The 12,129-nt window shown below is 34.7% G+C and overlaps 1 protein-coding gene across 2 annotated transcripts; it reads right to left on the bottom strand.

Moving 5' to 3' along the window:
- Positions 1-545: 545 nt before the first annotated feature.
- Positions 546-2,938, bottom strand: LOC103439864 (PTI1-like tyrosine-protein kinase At3g15890). Of its 2 annotated transcripts, none has more exons than XM_008378493.4 (4): positions 2,586-2,938; positions 2,321-2,468; positions 1,876-2,138; positions 546-1,310 (listed from the first exon to the last, which is right to left on the bottom strand). In XM_008378493.4, exons 1-4 carry the CDS (start codon positions 2,642-2,644, stop codon positions 758-760), a joined length of 1,023 nt encoding a protein of 340 aa, XP_008376715.1. In that variant the 5' UTR covers positions 2,645-2,938; the 3' UTR covers positions 546-757. The 2 variants fall into 2 exon arrangements, with proteins under 2 accessions (XP_008376715.1, XP_070682601.1); XM_070826500.1 differs by having other exon boundaries at positions 2,321-2,450.
- Between the last annotated feature and the right edge of the window lie 9,191 nt (positions 2,939-12,129).

Genomic DNA, 12,129 nt, shown 5'->3' with positions numbered 1-12,129 from the left:
TGAACTTATCATATTTGTTGTATATGAATTTTTAAAATGTTTTTATTAGAAAATGGGTAGATAAAGGCATTTAAAATTTAAAATCTAAAAAATTTAAATCTAGTTTTATTTTTACTCTAAAGGGCAAAACGGGTATAATATCAAATTAAATAAAACTGGACTTGTTCTGAAAACAACTGAATTTTTTTGGACTTGGATCAAAATGTCCCTAAGTTTAATCATAGTTCTCGATACAAATTTAATAAAAAAAAATTATATTGAAATGCCACACACTACCAAGACAAACAGATGAGCCAAAAGGGAATAGTACATATAGATTAAAGAATTTTAAACCTGTAGACGGTAAGACCAAGTCATGTTTCTAGACTTCTAATTCTTTTTTAGGATACATGACTGACGCCTTACGGCAATAATCTAAGGTGTTTTCTACACATTTATTTTTACTTTCTATATATTCTTCTCAATTTTTAGCTGTTTGGGTTGAATTGAAGAATATTAATAGACACACAATTGCTAAGGATATGTAAGAGATAAAAAAAGATACGTGAATAAAACTACCCTAACCTAATTAAACTCACGGAAAATACAATATTTCAAATTCGCAAGCAAAAAGCAAAGGCCAAACATATACATTTCAGTCTCACAAAATAAAAGGATCGAGATTTTGAAGTTTTCTTTGTGATCTTGCCCTTATAATATTCTCTCTAGCATCAGATAACTCCACGCCATGAACTTCATGCTGGGTATCAATTCCGTCCTAACCTTCGTCTTGATCATCCTCAGTGTCCTCCACTTTTCTGATCTCTTTTTTCCTTCTTCCTAGACCTCCCTTAAGCCAATCCACCACTTCTATCATGGTGGGACGATTATCGGGGCTATTGTCGGTGCATTTCATGGCAACTATGACTGTCGATTTCACTTGTTCTTTATCAAACTTGCCCTTCAACCTTGGATCAACAATTTGATTAAATGCACCCTTTTCGACATAGGGGGTGACCCATTGAACAATGTCACGTTTCACTCCGCCCGGTAGTTTTTCTATCGGCTTTTTTCCGCTAATTATTTCTAAGAGCAAAATCCCAAAGCTATAAACATCACAACTCTCAGAAACCTTCCCCCACATGGCATATTCAGGAGCTAGGTATCCAAGAGTTCCCTTTACCCTAGTGGTCAGATGAGTTACACCGTCCGGAATCAGCTTTGCAAATCCGAAATCAGCAACTTTGGCTTCGAATTCAGTATCTAGAAGCACATTACTGGCCTTTATGTCTCTGTGGATTATATGAGGACTGGCCTCATGGTGCAGGTACCTTAACAATGAAACAGACGAAGAAAATTGAACAATGCTAAATCATACTGAAAATTACTTCATACGATTTATGCGTAATTAGATTATCATCAATGTATAAGAATTAATAATAAACTTGATTTTTAATCCTAAAGTTATGTACATACACATGAATACGTTAGTATAGCTACAATATCAATGCAAGTATGTGTTCATATTTCAATGATAATGTACATGTTTTTTATGAAGTGGCTGGAACAAAATTAGAATCAAACCTAGAACCAAGTTTGATGACAAGTAGCTCTTGACGTCCGTGTTTAAGGATGTGAACATACTTCCAATAACTTTAATCATAAGTCATAACAATTTTGAAGCTCATAAATTTTTTATCTAGCTAGATCTTTAACATCTTTAACATCTATATTCTATATATTAAGAATGGCCTGAATTTTGAATGAGTTATCTAAATGATTCATTTGGCCAAAAAGGAACACACAGAATAAGGTGACACAATCAAGGGTTTATTTTCATATTTTATAGCAATTTGTAGCACAAATTGACGATTAATTAACTTTTATATAACTTACGATAAACCTTCAGCTGATCCAATGGCAATGCTCAGTCTTCTTGGCCAATCAAGAAGACAATCTGCTGCAAGTTTGCCATGTAAATGGGTGATCAAGCTATGATTAGGCATAAAATCGTACACTATGAGCCTTTCATCACCTCCGGCATAAAATCCCCGCAGGCCTAACAAATTTCTGTGTCTCACCCTTCCAAGTATTTCAACTTCCACTGCAAACTCCATCTCTGCTTTTGGACTCATCGTCTTTAATCGTTTTACCGCGATCTGAACACATAAGCGTATGTGATGAAGTTAAGTGTGACTATTAAAACTAACCGATTGAAAAAAGAAGAGGAAAATACTTTGTTGTATAATTTGGAAATTCATTGATCATGCAGTTTGCTAGCTGCTCATGATCGTCAGAAGAATCGAAAATCAAAGGTAAAAGATGGACATGATTGCCTTGCCTCAACACCTTTACTTGTTCGACCCCAATAAACACTTCCAAACCCTCCTTCTCCAATTTTGTTATCATCGTGGAAGCTGTTTGTTGCATGAAGAAGCTCCTTGAGAGAATATATTTCCCACGGATAATCCCTATTCTTGTGAACCATACTAAAATGAACAAACAAACCCCAGGCTAATAAATACATGAAACTTTGTAACAATTAAAGATATAATTAATCAACAATTAACATAGATCAGGCTATAATTAGACTATATCAAGTGTACCTGGTCTGAGCTGGTTCTTGATCTTCTTCGGCGACGCAACAAAAGCAGTTCCAGGGCATTTTGGTTCTTGGAAAGAAAGAACAAGCCTTAATAACTGGTATATATGGAGGGTAGTGGTTAAACAATAATGGAATTTGACTAAGGATTAGAGAAGAATACAAAAGAAGGCAAAATCCTTCGGAAACTTTGAAGCAAAAGGAAGGAGTCTTATGGTGAAGACAAAAGGCAGCAGCCTTGGAAGTTAAGGAACTTTTGTGTTCAATGATGAGAACAAATCTTTGGCTGTTCACCAGCAGCCTTCAAGCTCATGCATTCTAGTTATTGTTAGCTTTTCCCAACCTATAGTTTTTCATTGGAAATGTCACGTTTTAATCTTCTGATTAATTAGACTTTCTTATAAAAATGTTATTTCGTATGGTATTAGTATTTGGTATAAATATTTATTTTTTGGAGAAGTTATATAAACATTAATTAAACACCTTATACTATTTTTTATGGGGTAAGTGTAACTTTTATTTTTGGATTGAAAGCGACTCCATCACCCGCGTTGAAGTTGGGTAGTAGACTCTGTAGTCATCAATCCTAACCTTTCAAAATTATGACGCAACACATATTAATTAGGTTTTTGTTTGGTGATAAAAAAAAATAATCGGGCTAAAACCAGCTAAGGATAGGTCACAGTCAGATACATGTATATAATAGCTGTAATTAGCATATTTAATTGAATAGTGAACACATCAACACTCTAGATTATACTTAATTAAGCTAAAATGCCAATGGCCTTAAACCTGATGGCTCCTCTTTTCTTTTCTTTTAGATCGAAGAGTACAAGATGTGAGATCAGGTTTCAATATTCCTCAATTGGTTTGTCTGCGTTCCCTGACAATTTTATTACAAAAAAAAAAAAGAAAAAAAATAATGTCAGGGTTTTAAAAGATAAAAAAATGTCACGTAAAGAAAAAAGAGCTCAAGTAAAGAAGGCATTAGTCGCTTTAACTATAGCACATTTGCAATAACAGTTTGGGCTCTTCAAACCATATGGTCGCATATACATTCATGTGGTAGTAGGGAAGGCATTGAGTCCATGCTGCTGGTCTCATGTTATTTATATTTTAACTATTTGACCCATGAATATGATTAGGATAAAATATTTACGAAAAGAGCAATGTTAAGGGGACTATTTTAAAAGTGAAACTCTCTATGGATTCGTTATTGTTGAATTGAGTAGTCTTGAGCTTGAAGATCAACAATGGTGTTTTTGTGAAATCCTGCTCCTGGATTTCATTGTTATATTTATGTATTTGTATTATTGAGATTTTATATTATTTTCAGGAATTTATATTAATTTATTTGAATTTAGGTTTTAATTAAACTAGTTATGAGGGTCGAAGTTTTGAAATTAATTATTTAAATTCCATAGACCTTTCGATGTCATAATTTATATTTTCAAATAAAGCTCGATCTCACGAACGCGTAGGCAAAAACTGTTCGTAAAATAGAGTTATAACATAGAAATTAGAGACGTTTTAGTTGTTGGGAAATAAATAAATAAATGTTTAGAAGCTGCCAAGTGGCAGCAAGGGAGAGGGGAGAAAGGAGAGAATGTGGAAGAGAAAAGGAGAGGAGCCCAATCAGAAGAGAGAGCAAGGAGGGGAAAGGCGAGAGACCCAAGTTTGGTCATTTTTGACCTGCGAACTATCATTTTTGACCTGGCGATATCTCCTTCATCCGACTTCCGTTTTTGGTGATCTTGGTGTCCATGGAAAGCTCATGATGAGTCCTACATCCATGTAGTGTTAGATTTCCATTTTTCTAGGTTGAAGCCTGATCACTCATATATTTCATGCATTTATACCATCCATTTCTAAAGTCTTTGTGATGTTTTTGGGTTAAAATGGTTGCATTTTACCTTACCTTGTGTTAGTGTGTAGTTAAATCTGCTTTAGGATCAATTTCAAGCAAAAAAGGAGAAAAGGAAATAATAAAAACAAACAAAAGAATTGGAGTCAATTATTCAATGACCTTGCACGATGATAGCAATGTTTGAGCATTTACACTTTGGTTATGTTCAACAGTTATGTGGAGCCTTAAACATTGACAAAAGAAGTGTGGACCGGGACCTTGATGTGTACTGCAATCTGCTTTCCAAGGTGGTTCAGGCCAAAGAACTACTAAGGGAATATGTGGCCAGGGAACACACGGAAGTGGAACAAAAAGTGGGAAAGAAAGAGAAGAAAAAAATAAAATAAAATAAAAGCAAGAGGGAACACACGAAGTGGAACAAAAAGAGGAAAGAAAAGGTGGAGGAAAAGAAAGGGAATGTGGATTATTGGGTTTTGGTAGGCAACTTTGCAGTTGCTTGGAAAAATGAAAAGGGGAATTAAAAGGCAGAGAGCAGAAGCGCAAAAAGGAGGAGAAAGGCATAAGAGGGTAGAAGCGGAGAGGAGAGGAAGAAGGAGAGAGTTGCAGGGAGAAGAAGATGGCAGAAACATAAGGGAGCCGCAGCTCCATATGGAAGGAGGAGAAGGGCAGATAGCTTCTTTGTAAAAAAAGGGTTGTCTCTTTCTTTGATTCTTCATGGATAATTTCTTATGTATTCAAATAATTATGTATAACTAATTTCTGTTTGCTCAAGTGAGGCCATGAGCCGCAACATGATTACGTAGATTTTTCTTTCAATTGCTGAAGTGTTGTTACATGCTTGCTTTGATATTTTCAATCATTGAATTAAACTATCTATGTGTCTTGATGATTGATCACCATTAGGATGCTTAGAAAAGTCATTGGATGCAATTTTGAACGAATGTCAAGTTAAAATTGGTTATGCTTCTTGTGATTGAGGATTGTAATTTCTCCTAAGGTAAATATCATACTCTTAGGGATTACATGGTTTAACAAAAGGATTTTCATCAAGATTAATGAATCATTCATGTTTATATTCCAAATGTCATGGATAAATTGCATGTAGTGGTATGCGTTTTAACTTGAATGTCACAAGTAAAACATACACAAGGAAAACCCAACCTTAAAGGCATATGTGTTTTCGATTACTTAAGCAATTGGAAAAGCTACGTAGGAGTGTTGTTGGTAAAAGGTTGAACTCTAGCACCTTGTCAATCTAATTTTCTTAAATTATTTGTATTATCTTGAGTTTATATATGTACTTGTTTTGTTTAGTTGGATCACTATTCCTATAAGCCAATTCCCATTTTAGATATGTGTTTAAGTCACATCCAGTAGTATTTAGTTTCGTCAAATTAGTGTAGTTCTTAGAGTTAAATAAGTTAAATACAAAAAAACTCGTAAATTGTTTATATCAGTCCCTGAGGAGATCGACCTTGCTTGAGCGATTCTATACTACAAACACTTGTTCTCTTGCAAGAATTTTCTATGGTTTAATCCTTTGTCTTACAAGTGGTAAAAATTACCATCAAAGCCACAAAGTGCTGAGGGTTTTTCGATGAGTTTTCTCATGTTATGGTGATTCCGACAACGATTACCGTTGATCACCACCACCAATAGACTCCCCTCAACCCTTAGAGCAAGACCTAAGCATTGGGTGATCACTTCCTAACAACTGTAGAAGTGACTCTGCTTGGTTAATCCGCTTTGGAGGGCCATTTCTTGTTTGGTTAGTTATGTAGGCTTCGGCCGAACTGCGTCCATCTAACCCTAGTTTTTAATGTATATATGAACGATGGTTTTTGAGAATCTTGGTGGTTTGAATGGGAAAAGTCGTTGGATGTCTAGGTGACTCATTCGGAGTTGTTAGAGACTTGACTATGTTTTCATATTTACGAACTTATATTTGAGGTTTATAAACTGTGATTGATGGTTTTTTTTTTATTGATTATCACATACTTGTATTATTGTCACTCACCCGAGCTTCGCAGTTTATCCAAGTTCTGATTTACCCAATGCACCATTCCCATGATGTAGGCATGAGTATACATGTGATAGATTTGGGTAGATTAAGAGAAACCGCTTGATATTTTGGTTCCGTCGAGTGGCCTGGAAACCGATGTTATTGGATTCCGTTGAGTGGTTCGGAATCCTTGCTCATGCTCATTTCCATAAGATTAGTCTAGAACTCTAGATTCGAGTGAATGGAAATTACCCACAAAAGACCTTGTGAGTATAATTTAGATTCACCATGTTTATTACTCAAAATCCAAATAGAGAATATATAGAGTTCCTTGATTAAATTTGTGAAATGATATGTTTTCGCATTGATTGATTAACGTAGTTAAATGCTAAGATCATGCATCTTTGAGTCATGAAATGACAAATTGACGGAATTGTGGAATAACGTTGGATATGATTGTTATTATTATGATTATTTTAGTTGATCAATGTGGCTTGAGAATAATATTGTGCTTTGTTGATTATTTGATATACTACATGATGTGGATGGAGGTATCATGTTGAAAATAAAGTGAACTATATGACAAATGTTCTGGTAAGGTGAATGGTGAACTACGAATGGCTTGATCCCTATTGAGGGTACGTAGGCAGTCTAACGAGGAGGTTAGATGCCGCCATAAAGTATATGAAAAATTGTTATGTGATTCGATTTTCGAGTTATGCTTTGCCTTATCCCGGAGGCGGGGTAAGTTAGAGATACGAGTATTTGGTGACATCACGTGTCGATCCTAGACGTATGTCGGGATCGGGGCGTGATAGTTTTAGAGAGAAATTGTATGCACATAATCTAGAGAGAGAAGGAGAGATCGAAGAGAATGAGAGAGTATTGCACTGATATTATTTCTTCACCATCTCAATGGATACAAGGATTTCTTATTTATACTAGTTACAATACTTACACAATAAGTAAACTAATTCTTAACAAACTAACAACTTTTATCAACTAATCTCTTGACAAGTGGAATCTTCTTGATCGTTGGATTGAGCTTGACTGTCTATAGCTTTACAACTATCAACTCACATTTTAACATCAATTCTCGTGTTAACATTAGAAACATTGTGCAAAAAATATGAGGTGGATAAGAGTTTTTGGAGTCTCACTTTTAATAGAGCCATTAACATTTGTCTCACGAGAAACTATCCTGTGACACCTTCCTAGCAGAGAAATGTAATTTCATTGCTAAGTTAATGGTAATACATAATCAATGACGTTGTTAAATTGAGAAATTGCATCCTCACCAACTCTCATCTGTCGTGTATATCAGCCGTTCTATGTCCAATTTAACAATTAAATGTGAGCTCATAAGTCCTCAACTTTTCTTATTAAAATGTTTCCGTTGCTTTAACATAGAACAGTGAAGCATTTAAAATACTTTGCAGCTTATAGCAATTTGGGTCGTACACTCTTGAGAAATTTTTGGTGTTTTGTTACATTGTCAAGGGACTTAGCCTCAGTTTGATATATATTTTTTTTATCAAAAGCTGATTTACTTTAAAGTTAAACAGTAAAAAAGTGTTTGCTAAAAATAAAATATCATGCTCATTTTAAAAGCATCATGCGAGTTGCTGTTAAAAGCTACTTTAATAAAAAGTCAAGTTGAAACTTTAATAATATTTTTAATTCCTGTAATATACTCATTAATTTTAAAAATGACATAATCTATTCTTTTAGACACATTTTATCCTTAGAGAACAAAGAGACCCCTACAAACCTTAGCCTCTTACACTACCATTACCATTACCATTACCATTGTTTCCTCCACCACGACACCACAATTGCACCACCACCACTACAACCATACTCGTCACCATTACAACCACAAACACAACTGTCACTACCATCATTGCTGCCATCGCCATCACCACCACCACAAACACAACCACAACCACAACTGCCACCATCACCATTTCCTATCACCATTGTTACCTCTATAGCCCAATCACCACACTCATTTATTGGCACCACCACCACCATCATCACAACATTGCTCTTGCCATCGTTGTCGTTGTCACCGTTCACACTATCATGTCTATTTTATATCACTTTTACATTAAAATTTACCAAACATCTTTACATTGTTTTTCCTAATCACAACACTTTAATTAAAATTTATCAACACTCAATTACTTTATTTTACAACTGATTATACTTAAAGCACAATAAGAGCAATTTTTAAAAAGAGCACAACAATCCCGAATTGGCCCTTAATGATATCACGCGTTCGAATATAGATAAATGATAACGTTGATATGTCTTTTAATAAATGGATATAGTGTTATTACACGACAGTGTGACCATAGTGCTAAAAACTTCTCCATACATTCACGCTGCATTGTTGGGATTCATGGCATGGTTTCTAGCTAAACAAGGATAAATTAAGCTTGCATTTGGTCTTTACATTTGCATTATGGGTTCGAAATTCCTCATCTTTTTAATTATTGTAATAATTTCGAACTCTCCCTCATCTCCTTAATAATAATAATTATTATTTAAAAAAAAAAGGATAAATTGAGCTTTGAACTCTTATGCATGAACAATTTGTAGTAGGACTTAAGGCTGGTTTGGTATTGTTGTGCTTTAAAAAAAAACTGTTTCTGATGTGCTGTGAGAATAAACTCATTTTTGCTGTTTCACGTTTTCAACTTTTTTTTTTCATTCAAAACTCTGAAAATAAGCTGTTTTTAAGTGTTTACCAAATATTTTTTTTAACTCAATTTTTTTTATACCCACTTTTTATAAAAGTAACTCAATACTAAACCAGTACTTAATACATGATAAAATAAACACTTGGCTGCAAAATCTTCCAATTAATCTGAGCCTCAGCTCAGTGACGCTGTACAACTACAAAGCCGAATTGTAACTTTCCTAGAAGACTATAATATACAAAAGTCATCCTATTGACCAAAATTATAGTCTACTAGCTTCTGATTAGACTATAATAATAATAATAATAATAATAATAATAATAATAATAATCCAAGTACTCCAAGCTAACTACTAGTCAGAGCTAAACTTGCCTCTAATTTGGGTACGTCGGGCTTGTTGGTATTGCTATGCTTTAAAAAAAAAAATTGTTTATGCTGTGTTGTGAGAATAGGTCATTTTTGCTGCTTCACGTTTTCAACTTTTTTTTCACATAAAATTATGAAAAAAAAATTGTTTTTAAGTGCTTACTAAACATCTTTTTTAGCTCAGCTTTTTTTTTATACCTACTTTTTTTTTAAATAAACCAAACCAGTACAAAGTACTATAAGCTAAACTGCCTTTGGGACCTGTATTATATGTAATCCCTTGGTTGAAGTTTCCTTCGGAAAAAACGCTTAATTGCTGACTTTACTACGACGTTAGTTTAACTTGAAGAACAAAGCAACAAAAGTTGCCGTCACTCTGGCGTTACCGTTATATGTAAGTCGAGGTGCCATTCATAATCCATTGTACCCTCTAGGCTTATATGCATAAAACTAGCAGCTGTGGGTGGAAAGGATATTTGCTTTATGATAATTAGACCACTTATTGGACCTTTACTGAAGAATTAGGCCTTTCATCCGAAGACTTAATTATTGGGTTTTGTGTGGGCTCTATGCTTTTCGGTACAATGTGGGCTGAGGCACGACAACACTAGTTTATGGATTGTTCAAACTTCAAAGGCATAGATCCAAAGAATTAAAGACATTTTGAATTTAAGAAAAATACACGCTTCAGGAGGAAAAAAAAGAAGGAGAGATGGTTTTCTATAATATAGTTTGGTCGATGGACATTCAGTTGTTACCTTCCAATCTTGAGTCATGACTAGTTAGGGTTCCTCAGCGGGCTATTATGTTCGTTGTAGCATGCGTTACCTCTTCTCTTTCGGAAAGATTAGTATTCATTACGATGATCATAGCGGCAGGAGCACAAGTGCTAAACAAATTCAAGTGATACATGATTGGAACTCACATTATGTTACGGTGTTCTATATTAATTGGGGGTCACAAATAATTAGTGACAACATTACAAAAGAAAGATGAGATTGTGAATGAAATAACTTTAGTTCAAGCATATTGATAACAAGCATAGATTGATCAAGGTAAGAAAATTTAGTGGGAGAAAGTAATAAGAGAAATGGAAGTTCTCGATTGTTTTCTATTTCTTATCCAACTTGGCTTCGCCATGGACATCTTAGTGCAGAAGTTAAGGGTTTCAATCGACTTGATGATGACCTTCGTGCATGATTTCTTTGTGAAGATGACAGATTCTGTTGCCAACGAACTAGCACATCCTTTTACAACAGAGACATTCTTTTCAACATACAACATACACTAGTTTTACGACAGATGGCAACATCTCAACCTTATATTCTATCACACATAACAACTACATCGCATGAGGAATATTGAATTTGATTTTTGGTTGATCAAGTATTTTGTTTTTGTGTCAAACATGATATTTGCAAAGGAATGTTTATAACATCTTGGTCGTAATAGCTGAAATTATATAGTAATATGGCCATGTAAAACTCACCAATTGCTGGGAAATCATGAAATCAGCACTGAGGTCCAATTTAATCAAATAGTTGAGAAGATGAGGTTAACGAAAGTAATTTCCTTTTTGAACGTACGCATGCAATCCAGCTCTAACTATCCCATCTTAAAATGAAAGTTGAGACTGATATTATTTCGATGCATGTATAAGTACCAGTTTGGCACAGCTGAAATTATAAAAAAAAAAAAAAAGCTATGAAAAAAAGTTGGAGTGTAAAATGCGTTTGGTAAATGTAAAAATAAGCGCTTCTTTTCAAAGTTCCAACCAAAATAAGCAGAAAAATGGAAGCAGCATTTTGCTGCTTCTCAAAACCTTTTTTTTTTTCATAGTAGGGGGATGAACATTAAAGTTTAATGAAACTTTCTTAAACCCAATTATACCCTCTTTGTTTCTCCTTCTCGCTTCCCTTACCATATCAGATATTCAAATTTGATTGTTCAAGAGGACGAGTTGAGTCCGGCTTCGCGAGGAATTCAAGGTTGCCAATGATTATGTTATTGGGAAATGTGATCTTCTGGAGATTTCTGCTTTACAGGAACTGTTCTAGGGATGAAACGCTTGCGATCCAGAGGGCTAGAGCGTAGGCGAAGCTACAGAGGGACATGAGGGGCTACACGCCCCTCCCTTCGTCGGACATGAAGCCTATGTGCCCTCTGTATCAACACTATGAATTAAACTATACAAATCTATAAAAAAAAAAATCAGAAAAACCTAAAACTAAAAGCTTGAGGAAGAAGAAGGAAGAGAGAAGCTTTGTGTATTTGATAACTGTTTTCTTACACAACAACCGATTTTTCTTAAGAATACAATGAGAAGGAAATCTGTTTTTATACTACATCTCAATTACACCGACTTAGGTCTTAAGCAATTATTGCCTAGGTGGCACTTCTGACATGGCCAATACCTCCCCTCAATCTTAGCTAGGGTAATCGAGCTTAAGATTGAAGCAATGTCGTAGAAAATCGGGTCCATGAGGTCATTTGGTTAAGACATCAACAACTTGATCTGTAGTGCAAATGTATTGAACTGATAAATCACCACTTTGTACTCATTCACGACCAAAATGGAAATCAGTCTCCAAGTGTTTGATGCGAAAAT

This window comes from Malus domestica, chromosome 01 (genome assembly GCF_042453785.1).
Source record: "Malus domestica chromosome 01, GDT2T_hap1".
Lineage (NCBI taxonomy): Eukaryota > Viridiplantae > Streptophyta > Magnoliopsida > Rosales > Rosaceae > Malus > Malus domestica.
Note: the sequence above shows the minus strand (reverse complement) of the source record. Positions and strands in the feature narration are given on the sequence as shown.